Genomic DNA, 23,266 nt, shown 5'->3' with positions numbered 1-23,266 from the left:
CAAAGTAAATTTTGAAAACCACCCACTTCTGGGATCACATTTTCCAAGTAGTCCCAAAAGAAGAGGAAAAACTTCGACATAATTCCCATCACTGTAAGGTCTGCCAAGTGCAGAAGAGCTTCTAGGACATAGTGTCCAAAAAGCTTCATCTCCCTCTTCTTGATCAGATGGTTTGGTTGCAGACACATATGTGACATCAACTGCACTATCTGTTCTTGTGTCCCTATCCACACTGTCCTCAGGTTCAACAAGTGTCCCAAGGTAAAGCTTCACACACCCAAGGCACTCCTTTTCACAACGTACAAGCCCTCCTACTTGCCTTCCAATCCATCTTTCCTGAACAGCCTGAAACCCTTCAGGCTTATCTCCCTGAAGTAAGCTACAATCCCAGAGCTCTGCAAATCTCGCAGCTACAAGGGGGAATGTGAGGAAGACCAGCAGGTAGTCTGCCAAATACAGACACATACATAAGCCTGATAAAACTACTTACAAAGCACTACAAGTAATCATTTAATACAGTTACTGAACATTGAGTTGATTATGTGTTTTTAACTAAGATGGGTTCTGCAAAGGGAAGTATTAGTTCACTCATTACAATGATTGACTGTAGGCTCAAACAAGGCAAGCTTGACTGTAGATTTACCATGCAGTAAAGTGCTACTTGACAGTTACTGCTCACATCCATGCTCTGTGAAAAAGGTAAATATTTGAAATTTGCTTACCACAGCAGCTGCCTTGTATGTACTGTGGGTGAAAACGGGCACACAGGTACTTATCATGAAATCATCAGCCTGCTAAATACCATAATACTCTGCATGTGCTGATTTGACTCAGCCTAACTTTTCTATTTAACCTTTTGCTAAATGAGTAAAACAGTGGGTAAAAGACAGAATTGCCTTTCTTTTAAAGGCATGGACAATCTTACAAGACTCTTTCAGAGAAATAAAGGCACACTATCAGCCACAAAGTACAAGACATAATTCAAAAACTTGTGAAAAAACTGAAGACAGCATATAGAAAGTTTCAGAACAGCAGAGAATTTGTGACGTGCAGGAGGAGAAAAGCTCACTGAAATAGCATTTGCAAACTTAGTGGTAACTTTTGTGGATTAAGACTCCAAGGAATATATCTTAAAATTGAACACTGCTTAGGTATCTTGTTGCAACCAGTCATTCCGTTTTCTTCCTTACCATTCAGTATGAGGCAGTTTAGACTTTTCAGTTTCTGTAAGAAAATTGTGGGGCCTACTAAGCAATAGTAGAAGAGCTGGTCAATGAAATTTTCTAGGTCTTGTCTGGACAGCTAATGCTGTTTTTATATGTATCTCCGAATACTTTGGAGTATAGCCTTAGAAAGCCAGTTAGAAATGGTCTATTGCTCTCTGGTTTTATTCTCTCTCATAGCAAAAAGTTATGGATTGTGTTGCAGTCATGTACTGCTGTGATTTCTTTCAGCAGTTTCTGATCATATACCTTCATATGCATTCGATTCCCTAACTGGTAGAGACAAAGACCCTGATGGTTTTGAGCAGCCACAATTTGTTCTTCATGAACAGCCAGAATCAAATCCATTAGCACATCTCTCTCCTGAAATAAGTTGATTGAAAAGCAGTAAATTCATATACTGTGATGTCAGACACTGTGACACTAACTGCAATGAGAAAAAATATCCCAAGAATAAAATGTGCACAGGCATGAATCTACATCTTAACACAGATTGCACTTCAACACAAATTACAGTGCTAAATGGAATACTTGAAAGAATTAAACCCTTTTTTATGGGTCTAAAATTGTCCTCTATGAAAACTAGACATAAACTCACTTGATTTTCTTCAAGGACTAAAAGCAGGAGATTTTGAAAAATTCTGGTGTGCAAAACATATTGTCTGGAGCTAGGATCCTTCTGACTGCTATGTTTAATGTACAGTGAGTTAGAAACTGGATGACAGTTTCTACCACTGGGTTATACAAATGCCAGAACTACAAACAGAAACATGTGGTAGGCAGAAGACAGCTTGCAGCTCTTAAATCAGGAAATGCCAAGTGCAATATAAAAATAAAACTACCACCCTTTAAATAAAACTGGCTGTATTTCACAGTTTATTCAGGGTGATGTGTGTTTATTTCAGTCTGCAAAGCCATCATACTGCTGGGATGCAAGGGGTCATTTTCTTCTGCATTTAGGCTGTCAGTAGCAGGCCTATTTTGCCTTTCCACTCTAATGCAGCTTTTAATTGCCTATGAAATTGCACCACCCTGAGGGAATTTCATACTAACATTCAAAATCGTGTTTTCCTTCTTTATGCTCAAGGATCAGAGAAAAAGATAAGAACTGGAGCCATAAACATGCTGCAAGAAATTTGCAGATTTACATTAAACTTTACCAGAAATTTACAGCAAAATGGAAGTTGCATTAAGTGACAGATAGAAAACTGGAGGTATTCCAGCTTGATCAGCTTTAGAGTAATCTTGCTTGACATAGTAAAGGGGACACACGTTAGACTTCATGCTCACATCACCTGCAGTGCAGTATGAGTTTGATTGGGCTGCACTAAAAAAAAATGCAAGACTTTTCTAAAAATTAAGGTTTAATTACAAAATTAATCCAGCTGTCATCCATTCCAACCAACCTGCTGCTCACAGCAGAGGCAGGTTGTCCAGGGCCTTCTCCATCTGGAATTTGAATATTTCCAAAGATGGAGACTCCACAACATCCATGGCAATCTGCTGTAGTGCTTGGCATTGCACACAGTAAAAACATTGTTTTTTTATGTTTAGGTGGAGTTTCCTCTATTTTAGTTTGTGTCCGCTGCCTTTTTTCCTTCCACTTTGCAGTATTCAGAACAGACTTTTCTTCTTTATACCCTCCAACCAAGTATTTATATACATTGGTAAAACTCCCTCCCAAGCCTTCTTTCCTTGAGGCTAAACAGTCTCTCAGTATCTTCTCAAATGTTTCAATCCTTTAATCATTCTAGGAACTGTTTTCTGGATTCACTCCAGTACATCCATGTCATACTGGGAAACGTAGGACTGCCTCCAACACCCCAGATGTGGTTGAGTGCTCAGTAGAAGGGAAAGATCATCTTCCTCAATCCTGCCAGAGACACTCCTCCACTGCAAGGGAACTTGCCATCACACTGGCCAGCTCCCTCCCTCAGGGATGCATCCCATCAGGTTCCACAGACTTAGAATCACAGAATATCTCAAGTTGGAAGGGACACATACTGATCAGTAACTCCAAATCTCTGCTCCCCACAGCACTAACTAAAGCTAAACCATACAACTAAGAGCATCATCCAGGTGCTCCTTGAACTCTGACAGGCTTAGTGCCATCACCAGTTTCCTTGGGGAGCCTCTTCCAGTGGTCAACCACCTTCTCACTGAAGAACCTTTGCCTGATGTTTAATCTGAACCTACCTGGTGCAGCTTCACTGCATTTCCTTGTGTCCTGTTGCTGATCACCAGGGGGAGATCAGCCCCTCCCCTCCATTGCTTGCCTTCAGGAAGCTGTAGACTGTGATGAGGTCACTCCCCAGCCTTCTCTCCTCTAAGCTAAACAGACCAAGGCAACCTCAGCCACTTCCTTCTGTCTTGCCTTTGAGACCTGTCACCACTTTTGTCACCCTCCTCTGGACACACTCCAGTAGCTTTATATCCTTTATTTATTATGACACCCAAAATAGCCCCCAGCACTTGAGGCGAGGCTGCCACAGTGCAGAGCAGAGCAGGACAATCCCTCCCTTGCCCAGCTGGCAATGCTGTGCCTGATGCACCCCAGGACACACTTGGCCCTGCTGGCTGCCAGGGCACTGCTGGGTCATGTTCAACATGTTCAACAGTGCTGTCCTCCAGTCTCTTATCCTCCAATTTGTATGAATAACCAGGATTACTGTGTCCTACAAGGAGAATCCAGCACTTGGTCTAGTTAAATTTCATACAGCTGGTGATGGCTCAGCTCTCCATGTCTCTCTGCAGGACCTCTTTACCCCCAAGGAAGTCCACAGCTCTTCCTAATTTAGTGTCATTGACAGACTTATTGTATATTTGATTCCTGTGTCCAGATAATTTATGAAAACATGGAAGAGCACTGGCTGTAAAATTGAGCCCTTGGGAATGCCGATGGTGACTGGCTGCCAGCCTGATTTAACCTTATTTACCCAATATATTATGGATTTGTCTACCTTTGTGCTGGGCAGTTGATGGAGAGTAGTATCAAAAGCTTCGTAAAATTCCAAAACTCCACATTTACTGGCTTCCCTTGGTCAATTAGGTGCGTAACCTTATAATGAAAGGAAATTAAATTGGTTAGCCGGACTTTCCCCTTGTGAACCTGTGCTCATATAATCAATGACTGGATTGTCTCTCAAAAAAAACTTCTCTGTAATTTTACCATGCATTGAAAAGTAAGACTGCAGGTCTATCATTACCTTCTTACCCTTCTTGAAACATTATCAGCTTCCAGTTGACCCAAGACCACTGAAGAAAAATAATGCAGAGAAGTCCTGTGATAACTTTGTCCAGCCTCATCAGTATCCTGGGATGAATCCTGTCAGGCTCCACAGATTTATGTGCATCCAGCTTGAACAGCTACTCTTGTTCAAGTTCAGGGTCAGCTGGGAATTCATCCTCCCCTCAGTCCTGGTCTTCCAACACAGGTCTCCTGGGATCCCAGGGCCCAGCATTGGAGTTAAAGACAAAGGCAAAAAAGGCATTAAATACCTCTGCATTGTCTGTATCCCTGTTTGTGAGGTGACTGACCCCATCAATAAAAAGACCAGTGTTCTCTCTCATTCTCTGTTTGCTGTTAATATATTTTGAGAAGCCTTTTTTGTCCTTCACAGTGCTGGCCAGCTTGAAGTCTAGTCGAGCTTTGACTGCATGAATTTTCTCCTGCAGTGCCAAACAGAATCTCTCTAGTCCTCTGTGTTGCCGGTTCTTGCTTCCAGTGTCTCTACGGTTTCTTTTTGCCTAACTTCTATAAGATCCCTGTTCAGCCAAGGCAGCCCTTTGCACTGCTTGCTTGACTTCCCTTCCTTTGGAATTGCCTGCTACTGTGCTCTTAAGAGATGGCTCTTAGAAAGTGACTGGCATTCATGGACCCAAATACCTGAAGCAGATCCCCAGAGGTCCCTACTAGCTAGCTCCTTCAGCAGCCCAAAATCTGCTCTTCCCATATCCAGGGACAAAGCTTTCCTGGTATTTTTTTCTCCAAACACCAATTATTTGAAACACAACTACTTGGTGGTCACTGTGATCAACACAGCCACCAGTCACCATTTCACCCCTGAGACCCTCGGTGTTTACAAACAGCAAAGCTGGGAGGGCACCTGTCCTAGGTGGCTCCCTTAGTCCCTGCACAAAGAAGTTATCCTCCATGTGCTTCAGCAATTTCCTGCACCTGTTTGTTTCTGCTGTATGATACTAACCAGTTGATGCCTGGGAAGTTAAAATCTTCCATAAGGACAAGGGCAGATGAACTAGAGATATCCCTCAATTCCTTGTTGAATAATTCAGCATTGTTGTTATTGTCTCTCCTGGCTGCTTTGGCTTTCCTCACCCTGTCCATGCAAGCTCAAGACAGCATTGCTGGTTTCCCCCTGGACCACTTTTCTGTGCTTCCACCACTTGTGTGCTTCCTTTGGATGTCTGAGTTCAGTCAGGAGCTCTTTGTTTATCCACGAAGGCATTTTGATCCTTTTGCTTGGCTTTCTGGGTGTTGGAAGGAACATTCTCAGGCATAATCTATAATAAACTACCAAAAAATAACAAGAAAAGTATTTCCTTTCATATAACACACATCAAAAATGTTTTCCTTAAGCCATGTGCAGCTCAGCACTGGCACATGAATAACTAGAGCTGTTGCATAAATGGGCGCCTTTTTCCAGTAAGGCACCATCAGCTCCGCAAGAAGGCATGAATTGACAGGTGTATTTGTGTAAAACAAGGACATCTACATTGCTTATTTGCCCTGTCCCTCAGAATACAGGGCAGCTTCCTAACTGCAGCTCAGCAGTTACTGTCTCTTGTGGCTTTAAAGAAAACCAAACGAGCTCTCTAATACACAGTGACCTATTTCTTCCTCCTTAATACTGAACGTACAGTCTTGGTGCATGCTCATGTCTATCATGCTCTTCCAATCCCTTTCCCTCAGGGCTAAGCAAACCCATTTCTGAAATATTAAAAACCACAACATTCCCAGGGGAACATTAAAACCAGTTCTTCAAGTTGATTTTTTCCCCATCACATTTTACAGCCACGCTCTTCATATTTCTTAAACTGAAAAGAACTAGCATTTAATTTTTATTTTGAAAGAAAAACACCATTTTAGAGTGTGTTCCTGTGAGGATGTGGAGCCAGCAGTACAGTGGAAGGACTTCTCTCTCAGTCTGTGCCATGATACAGTTCTAATTTTACTCAATATTCCACAGTTTGCTGAACCATAAACCAGTCTTTAAAAGACTGTCACTAAAAATCTTGATCCCCTCTCCTAAGGGAAAGGTATCCTGGATCAAATCCAGCATTAATTATATACCGCCTTACCAATTCCCCCCACGTTCATGCTGAGGTGGTAAACTGTATTTTTGTCCACAAGCTGTCCATCTGTGATGAAGTATTACATAGATTCCAGCCCTAAAGTGCACTGATAGCTCAAGGCTCTGTTAGATACAAACCTTCCACTCAGGGATTTTCAGTTTAAAAAAATAGTTACTATAAGGAGAATTATACTGTCTTATTGAATGCAATTCTCATAGATAGGCTCTGAAATTCTGTTGAGTGAGGGATTTTGTGCATCAAAGAAAAACTTTCAGAAACTCACCACCTTTACAAGCATGCTTGATAGAAACCTGTTTCTTACAAAGAGACAGCATAGGTTTATATTCTGAAATTTCAAAATCAGTCATATTTACCACCACAGCAGCTAAAGGCCAAAAAACAATTGAGATCTATTGCAGTACCTAATGTAATACACAACAGAAGACAGTTTCTTTCCAGATTTCAATTACTTCATGGAGCAGAAAATTTAGAGCAATAGCAGTTTTCTCCAATTGGTTAATGCAAACCATAACATTTTTGCTCCTTTTGTCATACTACAGTGATCGATTAAATACAGTAAATTTGATACCACACACTTGCCATGGAGGTAAGATGTGTGCCATGTCACTGGAGTGGGGATATTTCAGGAAGCATGGTGGAATAAGCCAGAAGCCAACCAGTTATGTTTACAGCAGACAGCAACACTTGCTCCCCATGCTCCTTGCAACAGTGCTCAGATGAGTGCTGTAGCTACACCTCTCAGTTCTGACAGCTCTGTATCATTTGTGCACCACTTCTCTAAGTCTGCTCTCATCACAACGTGTCAAAAGACATGAAAATTTGACTACAGGAGAGTCCCCTGACTCTCTATCCAATACTCCATCCCACTGGGAATATATAAACATTGCTAAACATCCAGGAAGATCATCAGCATGAAAACTGAAATTAAAAATTTTGAAGGACAGATTTAAAGTAGTAATATTCTTATGTTCTCTCCCCTTCTTGCATCACTCCCCAGCCCCACTGTACATGCACACTCAAGCACCCTTTCACTTATGTAACCATTTTTCGCGCACTGATTCCCCCCTGCCCCAACCCCAACTTTTCCATCTCTTGTCCTTGTCTTATCCCATTGTTTTGGGTCATATTTCTTATACTAAAAATAAAATTCAAAACAATTTAAAAATATCAGCCTGGAGCAGCTATTTAAGTCACTCTCATAAACATCCAGTAATTAGCTGATAGAGCTTTGTCAGGCTACAATATTTTCAGCAGCTGTGTTAAAACAAAATATGTGATGATAGTATTTGTGTCAGCCAGTCTCTTTATAGAAATAAATCTTTTTAATGTAATCTCCCTAGTTAATACATAGACGACAACACAGTGTATCCAATATCCAGTCATCCTTTGAAAGTCTTATTTGCACCAACTGTTCTCAGCTGGGATTACTTTCTTGGACAACTTTCACCAGCTCAAAGGTAGATATTGACTGGAAAAAAAGACTACATGTATGAGCTTCTTGGCCACCTCCAGGTCTGTAACCAAACACATCACTTAATACAATGAACTGCATTAGCATATTCCCACTCCAAATTAGTTTTTAACAATGCTCCAGATACTTCATCTGTTTCACTTTATGGCAACATGAATGCAAGCAAAGCATGGGAACAGGAAAAGGGAGGCAAGCAGGCCAAGGCCTTATGTTGTTCCTGAAACTGGACGCGAGTCAGATACTCACTGCCTGTATTGGTTTATATATTACATTGCTTTAGGAGTTCAAGGGAAGAAAAATGTATTGGTGAAGAAGCTGAGTAAAGATAAGAAACATTTCAGGTTGTTGCTTTTGGTGTCACTATGATTTCATTCCCTTTAAATTAAATTTGGCATTTATTGTTTAGAAGGCAAAGAGGAAATGGATGCAACTGATATTGGCTTGGAAACATAATGTCATTTGCACTACCTGTCTTCCTGATTGGCACTGTCTCCGGATATGAACCCAGCAGTTTCCAAATGCTGATACATTTATCCTTTCTTATTCTTCTTTTATCCCTCTCTAATTGCAAAAATGTTTTTCTAGAAAGGAAAATACTGAAACAAAGACACCTCAAAGATGTTCAAAGACAATAGAAAAAATACAAATACAGAAATGAATGACATTTCTAGTCAATAAAGGCAATAGCTGAGAAGAACATAGCTTCAGACTTGTTTCTAGCAGTGGAGTCATAATCTCTTTTGCAAAAGACTAAAAGTAGTAGCAGTAAATTAATCTTCAAATGTCTGCAAGTTAGTGTGCAAACAGCCAGAACCAGCTGGTTTGCAATGACAGCAGTATCAAACTCTTAACAGCTCAAAGCACACAAGGACGAGAAACTCATTTTATGGTATGGTATTCCATGGAACTGATTACTGCCTGAACAGGTCCTTTCCCTATACTCTCTACTACACTGGAATTTTTTTTCCTTTATTGCAATATACACCAAATACTCTCCAATTTCTGTACATTCAGGTGAGCACTTTCCAATTAAAAAATCCACTTGAACATGCAAATTTCCAGTCTTGGTGTTGTACACCTTGGCTGTCTCTTGTCCATTCATTACCATAGGAAGGAAATATGACCTCTCCAACTAAATCCCCAAGTTAGGACAAGCATAGCACTCAAATTGCTGGATATTTTATGTGGCACAATTATCTGAGTATGTGGAAGGAGTGACTACTCCTCTACTACCTTTTCTGACACAGGAATGTATGGGGACAAACCTGGCTGACATGATAAGGGAGGCAGTGATGAAAACCAAACCTGGTCTGTCATATTACCTGATAAGAGCATGTAAGAGTGTGCAAAAGGTTATTTCATCCTGGTCTTTGGAAATGGTATTGGGGGATCAGACTGCAAGAGGTGCAGGAATCAATGGAGCTGCACATACCCATAGGGTGGGGGATGAACAGGGAAAGGCAGAGTCAAAGAGAACAAGGGGCTTAACAGAGAGGGGCATAAGAGAGGCCAGCTGGCTTTAAAATGGGGCAAAGTATTGCATCTGTCAGCCCCCATAGTATTTTTTGTGACTTGTGAAGAGTAGATGGCTAGACTGGAGTAGGCCTGTGCTGTTTTGCAAGTCTGCTGTTTTGGACAGTGCCAAAAATAGTTACAACATTGATGGACATTTAAGTCACAGGAATTTTAAGACTGACATGTGCTCATCTTCCTGAAAGTAATTTCTACTATGTAAACTGCACAGACTCACTTGAGCCTTCCTGCTATGATATTCTGTGCTGATAAATGTTTTAAAAGGGTGAGAGTTGTCCTCAAGCTGCCAGCTGAACTGGCATCCAATGCAGCCCTGAATTTTAGTCACCAACTCCAGCCATCACATCATGTATCTCACATCTAGCTTGGATGGGAGTGTACTGAGACATGCAGTAAAAAACAGAGCTGTATCCTTTTTTTCTCCCTTTGGATTTTAACAAAAGCAAGAGTTTGTGCAAACTGACCCTGTAAATGAACTGGAATGCAGACAGACACTCTCCCAAACTGCTCTGGATGAAATGAGATCCATTCAGCAGTAACTGAGTACACACCAATTGTAAAAAACAAAGCTGGTCCAGGAGGCCAGTATGAGCTGATCTTATTTTTCTATGTCATCCTGAAGTGCTGTGCTCATGTGAAAACACACTGTCACAAGAATAATTGAGTAAGAAAGCTCTATCTCAGATCAAAACACATAAAACAGTAGCATGCCCTCTTGCACAGGTGTAAAACCAAAATGAAGAACAAAGTTTCACTACCTGAAACAGTAACAGAAAGTATCAGGTTTTCTTTCCCAGAACCACACCAAGATCCCTTCTCTTTTCTTTAACACTCTAAAGGCCAAGAAATTTTTTTCCTCCCTTTTTTTCTCACTGTTCCTTTTATTAAGTCCAACTATTTCCTGTATTGGCTACTTGTACAGTTCTGGACTTTGCTTGCAATAATAATCACTCTCCCCTTGCCAGAGAAAGGACAGTTATTTTACAGACATCTTCAATAACAAAATTCATCAGCACAAAAAGCAGAACACATTGAACATTGAAAGAAGAGGTAAAACTTCAGTTGTGCAGTAAGATTAAGATTGTGCCATTCAATTCAAATTAAGCAGCAAACAAGACACCGCCACACAAAAAATCAGAAAAGTCACAGAGATCAGTAAAGATTGTGGTACTTTGTGTCCATGGGGCGCTAAAAAAGAAACTTCAGTTTTCTTCACTAAAAACATCTGTTTCAGAAGAAATAAAACACCAAATCAAAGGAACAACAGCACATGTTAGTTTCACAAAATGTATGCTCTGTAGAATACTGTGAAATAATAAAAAGGATTCAGTAATACACAAATTCCCTGCGTGATTTGCTATTATTTATACAATGTGGGGAACAAAGTGCCTTTTGCAGAGCTAGCATAGTAGTGAATCAAACACAAATCACGCCTACAAGAGTAGAACCTAGAGTTCCCAGCTGGGATCAGAAATCATACTTCCTAAAATAAAGGAAAATGCATTTTAGCCCTAAATGGTTTAGGGACAGGAAAATTGCCATGAAATTACAAACAGAAACAGATAAACAACTTGTGCAAGATCCACTGACAGACAGTGGTAACAGCACACAGGAGAAGGAAGAGACATTTGTGTCCTCAGTTATGATGCCAGATATGTTGTCATCTCATGCTTCCAGTTCCACCAGTTCAGTACGGCTTTGAGCAGACCTGGTCATGCCAGCAGCTGCAGTGCCTTTAAATGCAATGCATTTTAAACACAGCCTTTGATCCAAAAAGTCCATTAACAATACTACAACAAACCAACAGAGATCATCCTATATCTGCCACAATTATATACCAATTCTACAGGGACTTGTTACTGGCCATAGCCAAAGAAAAATCCTGGAAAGGTTTCAACTTTGACTTTGTCCATTAGTGCTACTTAGGTCCTCTAACAAAGGACACCAGGGACACAATTCCATAGCAGTTCGTTCACACAACAGTGCATTTCACTGTAACAGCCCCTTCCTCAGCCTCTTCACGTGTTTAGGTACTCAGGTTTGCTCTTTACCCAAATATTGTCTCTTTTGCTCTTTCTACATGTGAAAAATACTCTTCAACTTTACAACCATACCAGTTATGAAAACCTGGTCTACACAAATGTTACTGAAAGCTTTCTATTGTAGTGTTTAAAAGCTAAAGGATGGCATCTTTTGAAATATTCCTTATTAGTTTAACTGTATTATTTACAGTTAAGTTAATCTAAATGTTGTCTTCAGTAACACCAAGTATATGAGCACTGAGTGTATCTTAAACTCTGACCAGACACAATCACAGCAGCTCATGAATACTGCAACAAGATGGCAAAAATTCCATAGGATAAGAACTGAGAAAGGCGTATGATATCCCAACAGTGAGCCCAACAGTTACATACCAAACAACTAACAAGGACAAGTTTATGGACCTCATTTCCATCAAAACAAACTGTCAAATCCTACTGCAATGGCTTTGTTATTTTCCCAGTATATAATCGAAGCTTACAGTAAAATGTACATAAAGTTAAACCTTACAGCTTTGTTGAACTTTATCTGGAGGAAACTGATGAAGGAGTTGTAGATGATTCTTTCTGTTTTTTCAGGTTTAGAATCCAAACTAAGAGACCTCCAAACAAAGTAACACGTACTACAGAACACGGACACACACACATACACACACAAGTAGCCATGTCCCCTGGGGTTTTGCTGTTGTTTTTCTTAATTTGTTCTATAGGCAATCTTTATAAAAGATTAATCTCATCATATGCACACTATATTAGAGGCATATTTCTAACCATATTTAATATACTTTAGAAAATCAAAACATAAATCTTGCCTTTGAAAACTTACCAATGCTCAATGTATTTAAGCAACTTCAGATTTGTAATAGTCTCTACATTTGAAAAATGCATTAATAAAGTTAACAGATTTTTAAAAACAGTTCACCAGTCTCTCTTAAATATTTAATAGCTTCCCTCCTCCATAAATGTATGCCAGCTTTTCTTTCACCTCTCTTTCATGTGTTGTTTCTATGTTGTTGCCTTTACAAAAGGAACAAAAGTATTAAAAAACCACAAACAATACTCAGTTCAAACTTAACAAAATTCTATTAAGTACTCAGGGTAGATTTGATTGGCATCGAAGATGACAAAGATCTTTGGGTTCCAGGTATTATCCACACAGCTGTCATACAAGTTCACAAAGCTTCCATCTTTTGAAGGAGGCCTCATGTATTTTGAATCACCACCGATATAGTCACCAGTTAATACACGAGCAAGAAACATGACTTTATCTGGTCTGTGCAGATGAGGCTGCAGGTTCACACCATGAATCTGGAAAGTATCTCCATGCTTCATGCTCTCTTTGCAGAAATGGCTGGAATATGATGCATCTCTTGCAAAATAGGTCCCTTTCAAATAAAAAAACAAAGAAAATTTGATGACATTCTTACCATGACAGTTTGACTACCAGAGCATAGCTATCAACATGATGAAAAATGACGGTTCTTTTATGTTCATTAGGAATCCTTTTTTTGTTGTTAATTGTTATAACAATATGACCAAATATTTTTAGTGTGAACATTTTAGTAGGGAGATTGTCTTGTGATCAACACTGCTTTGCTGGGCATCCCTTCCCTGTGCTCCGTGGCCCTACCAGCCACTGTGACAATTACATTCCTTACTTCATCCTTAATTACACTTGCCATAAAAGCAGATCTGTATTAAACAGCTCTTGGGTAAACACAAGGCATGCATCACAAAGTACACTCTACAGGGAAGACTTAATGTTGAGCTGTTAACACTTTCACTGTTGTATGTCTGAGCAATACTTACCTTTTCCATACACAGCAGCATGCATCCCATTTATTCTCCAGTCAAAGTTATGAATACATATTGCTTCTACAAATTCATTACTGGTGCCATGAAACAGCATCTGCTCATTAATTGTTGGGACACCTCTTTTCTTCTTCAGTTGAGCTTTTTTCCTTCAGAAAACACACAATAAATACATAATAAACAAATAGCGGTACACAATAAATACATAATAAAGAAATAGTTGTACACAATAAGCACATAATAAATAAACAGTTTTACAAACACACTGAATTACTACTGTGAAAACACTGCTGAGGGTACAGACCTAACACATTCCACTTTACAAGTGCCTAGATGACTCTAGGTTTTAAACATGTCGGAATTCTTAAGGTACATATTTAGAAATCAAACATTTCTGAATGCTGTAGGACTATTTTCCCACATAGTCGAAGATTTTAAAAAAAAGGTCTTCCTACACCAATTTTCTCAACATTGTTCATGTGTTATTAGTTTCAGTGTGGTCATTTTCAGTAGATACATCTTTAAAAGAAAGGCAATTTTGCACATTTTGTTTCCTCCACCTGTTTTAATGCCATGGTGGAAGGGATAACAAAGTTGGTAGATTATGAAGCGCTATTACCTACGCAAACCAGCAAAAACTGATCTAAGGGCTAGTTATGCTGAACATCTGAAATTTCTTCAACGAGAGCCCTCTGTTGTTGGCTGTTGATCTCTGACAACATATAAATGTAGCCTTGAGTAACTTCTTTTGAAACAGGGGAATGGAACAGATTTATAGAAAAAGTGAATAATCAATAAAAAGATGTTCTGTGATAGTCCTTTACTACCTCTGACCAGTTATTTTCATCAATTTAGAATCATTATTAATATGGGAACTATTGTAAGAGGTAAATGTGTTCTGACCACTACAGTGATGCAAATAATCATTCAAGCAATGATCAAATGTAATCCCTTATCAATTAAACAAAACACTTTTTTAAAACTATAAAAGTTTAAGTGGCAATTGTTCCTCCTAGGCAGTAAAATATATGGGGCACACTGGCAAGCTGGTTGGGCAGAATGCAGAAATGCCACAACAGGACACTTTGGTAATTTGGAACAGAAATCAAGGGGTCCAACTGTTCTAAAAAGCATCATCTTAGCACCTTGTACAAGCAGTGACAAGACAATCCAGTTCAACAAAATTAACTTGATCCAGCACTGTGAAAATTCTTGTTCAGCCAATTCACTCAATGAAAGGTAAAACCTACAGCAAAACTAAATACCCAGAGACATGCTCCTTGTACCTATGTAAGCACATAAGCTGTTTCTAAAACTGGTCAGCAATCTCACTGACCAACACCTTTTTTTACTTGTACTCCTCGACAACTCCAAACTGAGATGCTAGACTAAGCATCATGCTCTTTTCAACTTTCCTACCTGGGAGACCAAACGAAGTGAATTTGAAATGCTGGAATACCTATTTCTTTGTAATATACTACCAGGCAATAATTTCTTCACCAGTATGTGCAAGCCTACAGCACTGTCTTGTGACCCAAGAGCAGGACCCAGCATTTCACAACTGGACTCGGCCCATGGATCCAGCCTGTCCAGATCCCTCTGGAGAGCCTTCCTGCCCTGCAGCAGATCCACACTCCCACCCAGCTTGATGACATTTGCAAACTTACTGAGGGTGCCCTTGATCCCCTTGTCCTGATCCCAGATAAACTTATTATACAGGACTGGCCTCAACACTGAGCCCTGGGGACCCCACTGGTGGCCAGCTGGATGTAGCTCCATTCACCACCTCTCCCTGGGCCTGCCTATCCAAACAGCTTTTTACCCAGCAAAGAGTGCACCTGTCTGAGCCATGAGCAGACAGATTCTCCAGGAGAATGTTGTGGGAAAACAGTGTTGAAGGCTCTACTGAAGTCCAGGTAAAAAATAACTGCAGCCTTTCCCTCATCCACTTAGTGGCTCACCCTGTCATAGAAGGAGGTGAGGTTGGTCATCAAGTAGGACCTGCCTTTCCTAAACTTATCCTGGCTGGGCCTGACCCCTGGTTGCCCTGCACATGCTGTGTGATGGCACTCAGGATGAGCTGTTCCTTGACCTTCCCTGGCACTGAGCCACTCAGCCTGACAGGTCTGTAGTGCTCTGGATCCTCCTTCCAGCTCTTCTTGAGCATGGGCATCTCACTTGCTCAACCCCAGCCAACTGGGACCTCCCCAGTGAGCCAGGACTGCTGGTAAATGGTTGAAAGTGGCTCAGTGAGCACCCCCCCAGCTCCCTTGGTACCCTCTAGTAGAGTCCATCCATTCCCACAGACTTGTGTGGGGTAGCACGTTCTATTTTCTCTTGGATTATGAGGGCTGCATTTTGCTCCCCACTTCTATCTACCAGCTCAGGGTCTGGGTACTCAGATAACAACTGGTCTTAATATTAATGCCTTTGTTGCCTCAGTCTTTTCCCCATCCTTTGTCACTATGTTTCCCCCATATCCAGTAAAGGACAGAGATTCTCTATAGCCCTCCTTTTGTTTATGATTTGTTTAAAAAATAAATTATTGTCTTCTACAGCAATGGCCAAATTAGGTTCTAATTGGGCTTTGGTCTTTCTAATTTTCTCCCTGCAAAACATCTCAACATCTTTTACTGCTCCTGAGTTGCCTGCCCCTTCTTCCCAAGGTCATAAACCCTCTTTTTTGTCTGAATTCCAGCCAAAGTTCTCTGTTCAGCCAGGATGATCTTATTCCTCAACTACTTGTCTTTCAGCACATGGGGACAGCCTGCTCCAAAGCCTTTAGGATTTCCCTCTTGAAGAGTGTCCAGCCTTCCTGGACTCGTCTGCCCTTCAGGACTGCCTCACAAGGGACTCTGTCAAACAATCTCCTGAACAACCCAAAGTTTGACCTCTGGAAGTCCAAGGCAGCAGTTCTGCTGACCCTCTTCCTTATTCCATCAAGACAAAAAAGAAACTTAACTAAAAGTTGGGTAACTCTCTTAACCATAAACATATATAAGGAATTTCACTTCCTCACACATGTTGATATAGCTTTAAATTAACAATAAATGACATAGCTTTAAAAAAATTGTGTAACTTATGCAAGATTTTAGTATACATCTGGTTGGTTATTTCCTCACTTAATCTAGATTTTTTTATTAGAGTAAAACATCTTTAAACCTCCTGATATGCACTCCTTCCTACAAGATGCACAAATAACTTTTGTCAAGTACGATTGCTTAAGACTGACACCAAAAAATAAGTGGATACCAGACTGGGCACTTCCTACTTCTTCCAGGCCAGCACAATATGCAGAGGGAAAAGCCAAGAACTTAAAAGAAGGTTTTGTAGGACATTAAATTTAAAAGAATTGCATGCATATGTGTTCATTAGACACTTAATTCTGTCCTATGCTTCACAAAATTGAGAAATTTAACAAGACTGAAATATTAATTTGCTTTGTTCAGTAAAAATTAAAATAATACAAGCCTCTCAAGGAATCATTTTACAAAAAGCTAATTTTTGTCTCCTTACTTCACTGTAAAGATCATGGGCATCTACCACACAGATATTCTGAACACCTTAAATACATTATCTATGCTACAGCTTTATCTAATGCATTTCTACAAGTATTCAATTTCTGCACCTGTAGAAGCTACACAGTCTTGAAAATTAAATTTTGAATAAAGAGAAATGACAAATAAGAAAATTTTTAAAAGTTAAAATGTAACAAAAATTTCATTAATAGTAAAAACAATTAAACATATTTCTGCTGCATGACTTAAAACTTTTCTCCAGTAACAATCCTAAAACTGTTGGTTTTAGAAATAATCTCACCTGCAAAAAAACTCCCACAAGTCTAGATTTTGTATTCTCTTAATTCTTTTAATTCGGTGGCTATCCATTGTTTTTCCAAAGAGACTAGAAACTTCATTATATTCATTTGTTTTCTTTTGCAATGGAATAAGCTGGAAAAAAAGAGGTTAGTGCGATTTCAATTCGATGCATTATTTCGTGGTCACATGTTTTTGACCAAGTTGCATACCAACTCTTACCTGGTATGGCTCCTCAGTATTTACATTCTCCCAGTGGGAAGGCATAGGGATAGCCTCATTTTCACAGATGAAACTTCAAACAAAAAAGGTAAAAGCACATCACTTCAAAGACATGAGGCATTTTCTTCCTGTCAAACTCCTGCTCCAAACAACACAGTATGCAGAAAAAGCAAACTCCCATGAAGTTTATACAGAGCTACTAAAAAAGAGCAGTTTAAGCACATGCACTACATACATTGAAGCTCTTAAGCCTTAAAACAGGGACTAAAAGAAGAAATCTCCTGAAAGTAAAAAAATGTCACCACAGGGAAATAACAGTACTGAATGCAATTATTCAAAGAACAAAGTAAATTGCCACATCATTGTATGCACTATTTAGAAAATATCTACTGAAAAAAAGTTGGCACTTCAAAAACAGTCTTCTTGAAAGTCAGTGTAAACAGATTGCTACTACATTTCTTATGACAAATGACAAATTTCTTTTTTAATATATAACCACACTACAATTGAGAACTAAATTTTTTCTCAGAAACTATCTGGGGAAAAAAATCCACATATCCCATGTACTCAATTTCACCTGCATAGCTCAGTTTATTGTTTAGTGAGTTCCAGCTTTACATCAGGTCAGCTTTATATCTAATGACTGATCAAATGACAAGAAACTGACAATCTAAAGCAATTAAACTCATAAAAGACTTATTACAACACAGTTTCTTAAACTCCAAGTAAGTTTAGAGTAAATGAGTAAAATATAGGCACAACATATAACTCACTTTTGCTGTGACAATACTACTTCTAAATAATTTATGGAGTCACTGGATTCCATTTTTTGGTGCTGCTTCCCTGCAGCAATTCTCATTCAACAGGTATTCGGAGAAAGTGACTCCAAAAGCAAATAAATATAAACAATAAAGATAAAACACATTTTGGTTTCATTTTACTTAGAAGAAGCAGGAATAAAAGAAAATTAAGGAATCTTCCTCTTATTTCCTTACCTGAATGAATTGATTGCAAAGGGAGCTCGCTTTATTGGACGTTGTTTAAGGGTAGTTAGGTTGATTTGTTTCATCACTGAGCATAAAACAAGAATTAGGAAGAAATTTTTGGGAATTCATCTACAGCATATGAAACATTTAAGTATCATTTAAAAGAATGTTACTACACCCTAAGCTACTTGACAGGAATCCTATTTCAACAAGTAACAAATCAGCATTTTCAATAAATATATCTAAATGCATTGTCATTTACATGAGTTGGGAAGATGTCCAAATATTACACACACAGAAGATATATTTTAAAAATATTCATCTAACATTCAGCCCCATTAAATCACAGGCAGAACTTCCACTGACTTGAAAGGGATGACAAAGAATACACTATTCTTAGTATAAGACATCATGGTCTAAAGACAGTAACATAAAAACTGTTCTTTAACATTTGCTTATAGTGTAGTGTTTTTATTCTGGATGCAAAACACAGTTTTTAATAAAAAGACATTTCAACACAAGTAAGCATAAAACTCCTTGTATTGTTAGATACCACCTCACTGCCAGTATATTGCTGTTTAACCCAGTCCCCATTTTCTGTATTTGAAATATTTGAAATTTGAATATGTATATTGGAATATGTATTTATTTCCCTAATTTCCTATGTTTAAGCATATAGCTTTTTTGTAATTTAATCAGAAAATAAACCATCTATTAATAGAAAAACTAAAAAAAAAGTTACTAGAACACACCTGTGAACAAAGAACAGACTACCTTTATAATTAGTTACATACATTAGAAACCTGTAATACTCTGTAATTTACAAGAAGAGCATAAGCAAGATCTTTACAATCTACCAGTAAATTCTTTTGCCTATCTCCTTGTTATTCTGAGAACAGAACTGGCTTCAATTACCTGCTGAATTATTAATCATTCTGATGCCACTATTTTGCAGGAAGCCTCCTTTACAGCAGCGTTTCTTATACAGAATGAATGGAAGAGGTTTTCCAACCTCACAGGCAGTTGCACATTAAAGAAAAAAGGTTCAACCTTCCCAGATCAAGAGATGTATCCTACATGCCACTTGCAGCTGGAGCAAGCAGTAGGAACTCCAATACAGTGCTATTAAACAAAACTTGCTACTTCATTAATAAACTACACAAAAAATGTAACAGAGCAGCTGTTTCTAAAAACTCCTATGTACTTTCCAGTAAAAAAGACAATCTTAATCATGTTTTCACACCAGATATGAAGACAATAACCTGCTGAATGAACAAATGTGCTGGTGTATCTGAGACCTTCTATTGTTTAAATTTACTCTTTGGCAAGACACATACCTGAAAAGTCCAGTGTGTAGTTAAACTTTGCAGTGGTAAAAGACAGAGATCCATGGGGGTCTGTTCGGAAACTCCTTTCAATATCTTCACTGCTGATAGAGCAGTGACTGTTTGAGTCAGTCTTCAAAATAAAAGAAAAAGCACATTAAGACAAACTCAGCCATAGATAATTTGATGTATGGAATCCATCAGAGCCAATAGAACTTCATAGGTATTTACCTGAAACATATGCCATTTACCACACTCTGCCAAATAAAACCAGCCCCACTGGGTATCGGAGGTATCCATGTCTTCAACTGAACTTTCCATCTTTGCAAACACATCTTCTGATGGTCCTTGAAGCATTTCCTGAAACATTCACACACATACACACAAATAAAGTTTAGAGAAATTTATTTAAAAAAGCAAAATAAAGTGCATTTGCAATAACTACAAAAAAAATCCTATCAGGCTGAGGACTGATTTGTTCTTTCTTTTCCAGAGAAAAATTCGCAATTTGCTACTTATCCAGTATTATCTTTTAACTTAGCTAAACACTTCCAAAATTTTCTTAATTGTCTGTAAAGGGTGACAGTAAAGGCAAGAGCTATAGGCTTTATGTGATAAAAGAGAGGCACTGAATTTCATTTTGATGGCTGTAGGATCAAGGCCACTCAGAAATACATAACAGGCTCTTCATTCCTATTTCTCAAGAATGAGATGTTGAGGTTACATCCAACAGCTTGATGGAAACACCTACTAGATACTCACCAGCAGTGAACAAATCAGACTGGAAATCAATAGTTGTAAAAAAAAAAAAAGACTAAGACAAAGAATACAATTATTTAACTGTGAAAGACCACAGTAGATTATTGCTTCCCATTGCATGAAGAAGAATTTTCCCCCTAATACACTCACTTAAAAATGACACAGTAAAATTCCTGATACTCTGTACTTGTATTTATAGAAAAGGTTCACATCAAAAGCCAGACTGGCTCCCACACAAGCAATGACTACCACAATTGGGATTCTGAAGGATGGAAGAAAAAGAACTGAGGAGAGGATACAGCAGAGGTCTACAAAATCATGACAAAACCAAATAGGGAATAAAGAATCACATTTTCTTCTGCCATATGGAAGAGACACCTATCAAAGGTTGCACATGTCAAGTTCAAAGTAAGTAAAAGAAAAATTTCATGAACCAGATGGCAACCTATGGAATTTCTTTTCATGGTATGGTGTGGATGCTGCAAATTTATGGAAGTTCAAAAAGCAGCTAGACAAGTTTAAGTCTACCACAGCTATGCGAGAATACCTTTAGAAGAACAGTCCCTGCCAGAATTCAGCTTATTCTTTGTTCATCAATAAATAAATTCTGAAAATATTAAATTCTGAAAACTCTGAAAGTGCTCACTTCTATTTGCATGTATTCCCTAACGTGTCAACTTTCTGCAACAACCTCCCCAAGCAAAAATTCTAAGTAAGTTTCAGGGAATCTTTCAGACACAAAAACTTGGCCCACACCCAGAAAAGGTCAGCAATTCATCCACTCTGTTTAAGCAAAACACTTTGGCACTCTTCCGAATATGTCCTCAAGTTCACTTTTTTCCAAGAAGTGAAACAACACCCTTCAGCACAAGTCAAACAATGTGCAGTTAGTATCCTGGATGCTTCAGTTGTTTCCTGGTCACTTCAACCCAGAAAAAATAGAGACCTGAAGAAGACAAATACCAGAGACTAAAAGTAGGCATCCCCGTTCTTGCCAGTACTACTGGGGCAGCAGTTGAGAGCAGGAGGCGCTTCTGGCACCACCCTTCGTCCCTCATTTTTCCCAAGATAGTTGTATTTCTGTAGTTGTTTGAAAAAAAAAAATCTGAGAAATCTCTTATCAGGGGAATCATAAGTGGATCTCCAAAACATCACCAAATTGCAGACTCTGAGGGCAAACCTACTTCAGTGAAAGCCTACCCAAGGCTCCATGTATGGATTGCTGCCTCAAGTTCAAGCAGCACTACACAAAAGGTTCATCAGCTGCTCAGAAAAAGCATTTTGAAAGAGATAAGAAAACCATTCTCTGCTTCAGAGGGCATCTGTCAGCTTCTCTTCTGTTACCCACAGCAACACAGCCACAAAGCCTACATTCCCTTGGCGTTAAAAGCACAACTGGCCAACATCTTTTGGTGAAAATCTTTCACCTTCAGTTTGATTCTTCCTCTTGGATAAGTATTTGACTATGTTCTATCCTCCTGAGAGCAGGCAGAGGTAGGCTGCACTTTAAAGATGAGGAAAGCAATTCAAGCTTTTCTTGGTAATATTTTGTTTCCTCATGCTCCCATTAAAGTGGCAAGCTCAGCTCCCTCCCAGCCCACTAGTTCAGGGCCTTGACTCTGATAGTCAAACCAATGATGCCTTTTGAACAAGAGGACATGCCTTTACAAGCAGGGAAGGAATGATTATCTGTGCCTGACAACACACTTAGAGTCCTCCAGGGGCATCTCATTATTCTCTCCAGAATAAACCATTGTATAAGGAGATAGTTATTCCCACGGCTTTCAAAAATCTTACATTCAACCCACATACTTGTACCCTCATCACAAAGCCTAGGGTAAACAGGTAGATTCCAGGATACTTTAGAAGTGTGGAGGAAGCCATAAAAACAAGAGAACTCAAAGGTGACACAAATCCAAAATGTTTGAAGGAATTACTGATTAATTCAAAATCAAATGCACACCATTTATAAGCATTAGGTAGCATTTTGAGAAGGGTCTCAACTCCCATCATTAGCACTGTTTCTGTTGGTCCAGGAGCTACCAGAACAGCTCAAATTAAACAAATGTCTAAGGAAAAACATCCTCCTAAACAGGAATAGCACTTGTTGTGTGCTGTGACTGAATGGCTTTAGTACTACTGACCATGCACTTCCTCTTTTTTCCATAAGCACTTCATGTTCGACTGATATATATCCTTTACAGTGTGCAGACTCAGGTTGGAAGAGTGCTTTAGGTTAGAAGAGAACTTTAGGACCATCTGGTTTCAATCCCCCTGCCGTGGGCAGGGACACCTTCCACTGGACCAGCTTGCTCCAAATCCCATCCAACCTGGCCTTGCTTCTCTGGGCAACCTGTGCCAGGGTCTCACCACCCGGATGATCACAAACACAGCAGCATCCCAATGGACTACTGTGTCTGGATTCCTGTGCTGCCTGCTTCACCTGGCACACTGTGCTTTATTGCCAAAGGCTATTCTCCCTACAACCATCGACTTGGTACAAGTATCCTGCTGGGAACACAGGCAGGGTACTGCTAAGGGAATCTCTGGCTCTTCCTTAGAGAACACGACACCTGATTAGGAGACTTGCCTGAGGCGAGCCCGGAGGGCTCGGGAGGGGAGGCAGGAGGAGAAGGAGCAGCACTAGCACCAGTACGGGACACACGCTGGAGTGACAATGCCCTTCCCACCTGCGCCCCCACGCACCCGCTCCGTGCTGCCGGGGGCCGCCGTCGCAATCCCACTCG

At 39.5% G+C, this 23,266-nt stretch overlaps 1 protein-coding gene across 1 annotated transcript; it reads right to left on the bottom strand.

The window, feature by feature from the left end:
- Window positions 1-10,519: 10,519 nt before the first annotated feature.
- LOC102044100 (protein mono-ADP-ribosyltransferase PARP11) lies at window positions 10,520-20,115 on the bottom strand. Its single transcript, XM_031065164.1, has 7 exons — window positions 19,992-20,115; window positions 19,773-19,893; window positions 18,445-18,520; window positions 17,450-17,522; window positions 17,232-17,362; window positions 13,410-13,561; window positions 10,520-12,985 (listed from the first exon to the last, which is right to left on the bottom strand). The coding sequence occupies exons 1-7, from the start codon at window positions 20,079-20,081 to the stop codon at window positions 12,672-12,674; spliced, it is 957 nt and encodes a 318-aa protein (XP_030921024.1). The 5' UTR covers window positions 20,082-20,115; the 3' UTR covers window positions 10,520-12,671.
- Between the last annotated feature and the right edge of the window lie 3,151 nt (window positions 20,116-23,266).

The sequence above is a fragment of the Geospiza fortis genome, unplaced genomic scaffold, assembly GCF_000277835.1.
Source record: "Geospiza fortis unplaced genomic scaffold, GeoFor_1.0 scaffold1130, whole genome shotgun sequence".
In the NCBI taxonomy this organism is placed as follows: domain Eukaryota; kingdom Metazoa; phylum Chordata; class Aves; order Passeriformes; family Thraupidae; genus Geospiza; species Geospiza fortis.
This window is presented reverse-complemented; position numbering and strand designations above follow the sequence as displayed.

What these genes read in the sequence shown, in the direction of transcription:
- LOC102044100 (XM_031065164.1), bottom strand. Translation starts at nt 20,081, where the DNA reads ATGGAAAGTTCAGTTGAAGACATGGATACCTCCGATACCCAGTGGGGC. An exon ending in CTACACACTGGACTTTTCAG is followed by an intron (nt 18,521 to 19,772) that starts GTATGTGTCTTG and finishes TTTTATGCTCAG; the next exon opens with TGATGAAACAAATCAACCTA. An exon ending in TTTGCAATCAATTCATTCAG is followed by an intron (nt 17,523 to 18,444) that starts GTAAGGAAATAA and finishes TTTTGTTTGAAG; the next exon opens with TTTCATCTGTGAAAATGAGG.